Source organism: Mastigoproctus giganteus, chromosome 13, assembly GCF_048544385.1.
Source record: "Mastigoproctus giganteus isolate SK-2022 chromosome 13, ASM4854438v1, whole genome shotgun sequence".
Lineage (NCBI taxonomy): Eukaryota > Metazoa > Arthropoda > Arachnida > Uropygi > Thelyphonidae > Mastigoproctus > Mastigoproctus giganteus.
Window position 1 is genome coordinate 13,142,693 of NC_143587.1, and position 6,575 is coordinate 13,149,267.

At 35.9% G+C, this 6,575-nt stretch overlaps 1 protein-coding gene across 1 annotated transcript in view; it reads left to right on the forward strand.

The window, feature by feature from the left end:
• LOC150075773 (protein Wnt-6-like) overlaps positions 1-5,206 on the forward strand; it is a 38,301-nt gene extending 33,095 nt beyond the window's left edge. The window contains exon 4 of the mRNA XM_090387650.1: positions 4,723-5,206. Coding sequence (XP_090243776.1) covers positions 4,723-5,181 — 459 coding nt within the window. The 3' untranslated portion in view covers positions 5,182-5,206. The remainder of the gene's footprint in view (positions 1-4,722) is intronic.
• The last annotated feature ends 1,369 nt before the right edge of the window (positions 5,207-6,575 follow it).

Here is a 6,575-nt window from a genome sequence, read left to right on the forward strand (position 1 = left end):
GCAGATGGGCTGAGAGGTGGCAATTGAAGTTTAACATTGACAAATGCAAAGTAATGCATATGGGTAGCAGTAACCCCAGAGTAACATGCCAACTGTGTGGAGAAAAGAACCATGGAGGTAACTGTGCAGTCAGATATGAAGTTTTCTAAGCAGTGCAGACAGGCTGCAAGAGTAACTCATAGGGTCTTGTCAATGATATATAGAAATTTTGCTAGCAGGGATAAGAAGGTGATTTTCCCCTTGTATAAGGCAGTGTTCAGGCCACACCTTGAATACTGCATACAGGTCTTGAGACTTTATTTTAGGAAAGATGTTGAGTTACCAGAACAGAGAAAGGCAATGAGATTAGTGAGTGGAACAAAGAGTTGCTGGTACCAAGATAGGCTTAAGTTACAAATTGCAGCATCTGGAGACTAGGCACCCGTGAGGTGATCAGATTGAGGTGTATAAGGCTTTGAATGGTTTGAGCAAGCTCAATGCTGATGGGATTCTTCCTCTTGCTCAGATTCCACACATGACGGGGCATAAATTCAAATTGAGGAAAGACAGTGGAGAATAGCTGGATATCGTCATTCTTCCTTCTCTCTCTCTCTCTCTCTCTCTCTCTCAGGGTACTCAAATTTTCTTTTGGCTGGTGCAGCATAAGCTTCAGTTTCCTTGCACCATACGGCTGATAATAATAATAATAATGTGCAGAAATTAGCGGGTGGTTGATTGCTGGAACAAACTTCCATCTGTTGCGAAAGTTGACAGCTTAAATAAATTCAATGCTTTTGGAGAGAATGGATGGGTGAAATGGAAAGGTTTTTTTTTTTTTTTTTTTTGGCTGGTGCTATATAAGCTTGCTTTCTTACATCATATGCCTCTACTAATGCTAACATGACCCTGACTACAGATTTATCAAAATCAGTAGCTTAATTTTTACTTTATATTCCACTGAAGAATTAAAATAAAAAGCTACCAGTTGATTTCAACCATTTTTGACAGTTCTGCTCCCTTTCTTAAAGAAATATGATCAAGAAGAGAACTACTGCTGAATGGTCTCGAAGCTGTGCTAACACTTTATTCAGTTAATCACATCATAGTTATTTTCTTTGAATATACTCTGAAAAGAAGAGTTAAATCAAATGGAAGTCTCTAAACTTTAAGTGATTCTGCAAGTAGCAGCTGATAACAAGTAGACTTGCTTGGAATTTTATAAATTTTTTATAGAACAAACAAATTCTAAACAGAATAAGATTAGTGGAGAATTGGAGGGAGGGTGGGGGGGGATTTGTAAGTAGAAACGTGACCTGAATTTAACATTTATTTTTCAAGATATTGGTTGTTACAGTCACTATCATATCCAGGTATCAGTGTAAGGGTGCGCACAATGACCAGGTTTTTGAGTGTTTTATTTTAGATAGACCTAGGAACACTTATACGCATGGTTAAGGGGAGGGCATATTTCCCCCTTGCTTCTCCTGAATACACTCCTGATTACAGTAACAAATACTTACAATATCTACATCATCAGAACTAGAATTATGGGATGGGTCATTGGCTCACTACTTTCAAACCAAACTAACTCAACATACATCAATGCAATAGAAGAATCCTGGTGACTTTTTCTGGTGTTTTCCTTATTCCTTTTCAAAAGTCTGGAGATACTGTGATTACTGATACTGTTCACGCATGACAGTGCATGTAAGCCAAGGGATTATGGTCCTTGAGGGTTGTCACAGATATTTTCTCAGATATGACAGACAAGCTGTAATTGCTACCTGGAATAAAACGGTGATAGAACTGATATTCGGGTGACATCCAAGTCAAGTGGACCCAAGTCTGTGACAGCCAAATCCTCTGCTTGCACCTTCACAATGGTAGGACTGTTAGTAATCCTGGGTATAAACCCCCATGTTATACCCAGGATTACTTGCAGATCATCCCACTTTGCATTACAAGAATGCAAAGTGGGATGACCTGCAAGATTTCTTTTCCTTTGTCGGATTACTGTTTCTAAACTTCTGATGTCAATATTTGCTCAGATTGTGTCAGTGAATTTATTCTTGTAGGAATGGAATCCTTTATCCCACACTCCACTTCAAAATCTTGTCCTTGATCTAAGACTTGGTTTTCCAATAAATGTGCTAAGGCTGTTCAAGAGAAGAACGTACGTTGCACATCGTAATTGGCTTGTTTCCGATTTCATTTTCTGCCTACACCAAAGCTAGCAACAATTGTAAAGCAGTTATTAATCAGTCCAAACTACAGTTTGAACAGGCTAAGAGTAGAAAACTTGCTTCTTGCCCTAATGGTAGCCAAGCATTTTGGTCTCTTGCCAAAGCTATTGGCCGCAACTTTCGCCCATCTCTGCTCCCACCTCTGTCAACACCAGATGATTCTATTGTCACTTCAGCCAAGGATAAAGCTAACTTGCTAGTATCCCATTTTCCTTCCAACTCATATATTAATGATCTTGGTAAAACACCTCCCACCATTCCCAGCATGCTCCATTCAATGCCTCCTGCGGTCTTCCATCAAAAGGATGTCAGAAGGATTTTGACGAATATTGGTGCTAAGAAAGCTCTAGGTCCTGATGGTATTTCTCCACTTGTACTCAAAACCTGTGCTGCTAAACTTACTCCTGTTCTTTGCCACATTTTTTCACTTTCTTATTCCAAAGGTGTTTTTCCTTCTGCTTGGAAATTTGCTCATATCCTGCCAGTTCCTAAAAAGGGTGACAAATCCCTTCCATCCAATTATCGTCCCATTGCAATTACTTCTACTCTTTCTAAAGTAACAGAGAAATCAATTAACCACCAACTCTTAAACTACCTAGAAACCTACGATCAATGATCGCCAGTATGGATTCCGTCAGTGTCGATCCACTGGTGATATTCTGGCTTATGTTACCCATTTATGGACAAATTCAATGGAAAAGTTCGTTGAAACACAAGCAGTTGCTCTTGACATCTGAAAAGCTTTCGATTGTGTTTGGCATAATGGTCTTCTAAACAAGCTTCCATCTTATTTATGGTTTGCCTACTGTTTTTTGTAATTGATTATCGAGTTTTCTCTCTGATCGCTCACTGAGGGTGATGGTAGATGGCTCTGTCTCTTCTAACTTCTCCACTAATGCTGGTGTTCCCCAAGGTTCAGTTCTTTCCCCCACTCTTTTCCTTTTGTATATTAATGACCTTCTTCCATTGACTGGAAATCCTATCCATAGTTTTGCCGATGATAGCACATTACATTCCACTTTCCAGTTAAAAAAACCTTGCCCTGCTCAATCAGCTTAAACTTCTCGAATATCCACTACCAATTTCTTAAATGCCAATATCCAGGTAATTCTCCAGTGTGGCAAAGACAACTTAGTTGATTTCAATTCTTCGAAAACTCAGTCTTGTCTTATACCTTGCAAAAAGGATTCTTCTGCTCCTATGCTTGCCTTTGGTGACACTCCAATTTCTAGGCAAGATGATATATATATTTTGGGGATTACACTGACTTCTAATCTCTCTCTCGTGGCACAAGCACATTACAAATATTTTTCCTCTGCATCTAAAAAACTTGGTTTTCTCTTTTGCTGTTGGCGTTGCTTTTCTTCCAAACAGCTGTTTACTCTGTACAAATCGCAAATCTGTCCTACCATGGAATATTATTCCCACATCTGAGGCGGTGCCCCCAAAACCTCTCTCAGGCTTGCCTTTTCTACAGATACTTCCATTGGCACTGTTCTGTATTGGCTTCTATAATTCCTGCTCTCTCTTTGAAAACAGTCTGAACACATGCCGCCACCACCACCCAACATCCATTTACTGTCCAACTTCAAACTCACAGAACCAAATTTTCATCTTCCTCATTTATTCATTCAACTGCTGTTTTCTGGAGCAACCTTCCTTCATACATATTTTTTGAAAATTACAGTCTACAGAAGTTCAAGTCTAATGTCAACAAATATCTTCTTTCGTCTTCTCAACCTCCAACCCAAGCACGGTACTAAGTACTATAGGTTCTAATACCTCTCGTGTTTGGGGTTTTCATAAAAAAAAAAAAAAGGAAGACCATTAATGATTTTAGGTGGGACCTTCTTGATCGTTCTTCTCACACAAATTTCCTTTATTTGGTACACTTAAACAACACCTTGATGGCAAATTTTTCTAAAAATGGAAGTTGAAAATGATGTCTATCACCGGACAATGATAGCAACTTTTTTTTATGTACCTGGTTTCCAGAATTCAGTAAAGCAATGGGACATGTGCATAAATGTTTTGGTGATTATGTTAAAAATAAATGGTATCTTCAGGTAAAAATTTCCTGTTTACTTCTTTTTCATTTACTTTGTGACTTACTTCCCAAATTATCTCTATCATAAAATTCTGCTTTTGCTTTTTGTGTTCTTATAAAGTTTTATGTAAAACATGACAATTTTAACTGAATCAAAAGTAAAATTACAGTTCTATTTGTAAGCTAAAATTACAGCATTGCTAATATTGTTGAAGGGCTAGGGAGATGAAAATTATACTGTCTTGGCTTTTACAGCTTAATTGGAAATGTCTCAATTCTTCTGCAGATGAGACTTACGGATTTTGATGGCTGACCTCATTACAATAAGAAAATCAGTATTAATACATATTTCATTTAATACACTCAAACAGTATAATGCATTTTTAGCTATAAAGGAATCTTTAATATTTTTGTATTTTTAAAAATAGATTATAATTTTTTCTCTCCTAACAGGCAGTAGAAAATTCCAGGAAAAAAATCTGCAAATGTCATGGCATGTCAGGTTCATGCTCTTTCAAGTCTTGTGCCTATAAACTCCCTAACTTCCATGATATTGGAGATCAAATGAAGCAAAAATATGAAACTGCTGTGAAGTTAAGTGCAATGAATGATGTGAAAACAATGATTCCAGAAGAAAATTTAAACATGCCAGAAAAAGAGGATATTGTGTATATGGAAAATTCACCAAATTTCTGTAAATTCAATAAAAAAACTGGCTCCTTAGGAATTAAAGGACGAGTGTGCAAAGCCTCACTCAAAGGCAGTGAAGAATGTAAGGTATTATGCTGTGAAATGGGTCACAATTTAGTGAACAGGACAACAATAGTACCTTGCAAGTGTACATTCGATTGGTGTTGTAATGTGAACTGTGAAGCCTGCCTTCACAATGAAATAACAAACATTTGCCTCTAAAATGTATTCATCTATTTGTATTATAAGCTATTAAGATTTTATACTCAGCATATTTTATATACAGAATATAGAATCTTAAAATCTCAGCCCATATGGAATTTTAAAGTATAGGGTCAGAAACACATGAATTAATAACAGTATATTTAAAATTTCTTGTATAATTTTAAAAATTAGCACTGTTGCTCATATTTTAAAATCCTTAAATTTATTCATTATTCTCATTATAAATTTATTCATTATTCTCTTCTTTATCAATGAGAAGAGTTAATGGAATTTGTTGAGGTTTATGCTTTTGGATTTACTTTGATGTCTCAAAAAGTAAACTCTTGAGTTCAATTCCTTATACAAATATGTAGTGGTGTAACTAGGGTGAGGCAGGTGGGGCTGGTGCCCTGGGCACCAAATTTGGGGGATGGCTTTTTATGGTTAAAAAATGAAAAAGTCCAAAAGAACAGTTTTCAAGGGATGCTATTTTTTTTATTTGTCCTGGGTGCAATCAAACCTAGTTATGCCACTACAAATATGCTTCCATACTGAAATTTTGTTTACAGAGAAACCAATTCCTTGTTGCCTAAGCAGGCAACAAGGAATGGCTTAATTACTTGGAAGACTCAAATTAGGGATTACTAGGTAATCCCTAATTTGAAAAAAAAAAAATTACTTAATTTGTAAATTTATTTGGCATTTACACATAACATTAATAAAACTGCTGTCTGTTTGTCAATAAAAGCAATATCACCTCTGCATGTGAGTTTTGGTTTTGTGAAGCAGTAAATGTAAAAACTATGTACACTTACTACTTTACAGTTTGAGTACACATTGTAATAAAATGATAGTGTAAAATTTTCAAAGAGCAGATATAACTCATTTAACATGTAAACGGCAGTTTACATGTTAAATGAGTATAAGATGTGAAAGACATCTTTCACATCTTATATTCAGAAGAAATTACCTAATTTGTAAATTTATTTGGCAATTTCCAATGCCAAATGACAATAATACTATATTTAATATTAATGTTGGTATTAACATTTGTAATATCCATATTAATAACAATGTCCTTTGGCATGGGAAATACAATTTATGGAAGTAATTTTAATTTTTCTGCATTATATTTATAATCCACATATCCTATATCTTCATTTTTTTTTTTCTCTACCTTAGAATTCTTATTATCAGAATATGGCTAAACTTACCAGCTTCTAATTGCACAGTGAACAACTATGAACCAGTAAGTTTACCCTCTGGCCAGAGAAAATAATGGAATCAATAGTTAAGGAGGTAATGCAAGGAAATCTGGATAGGAAGCTATGAGGCAATCAAAGCATGCCATTTGTTAAAGGGAGATCATGCCTCATTGATCTACTTGGCTACTATAAGGTTGTTACAAAGGA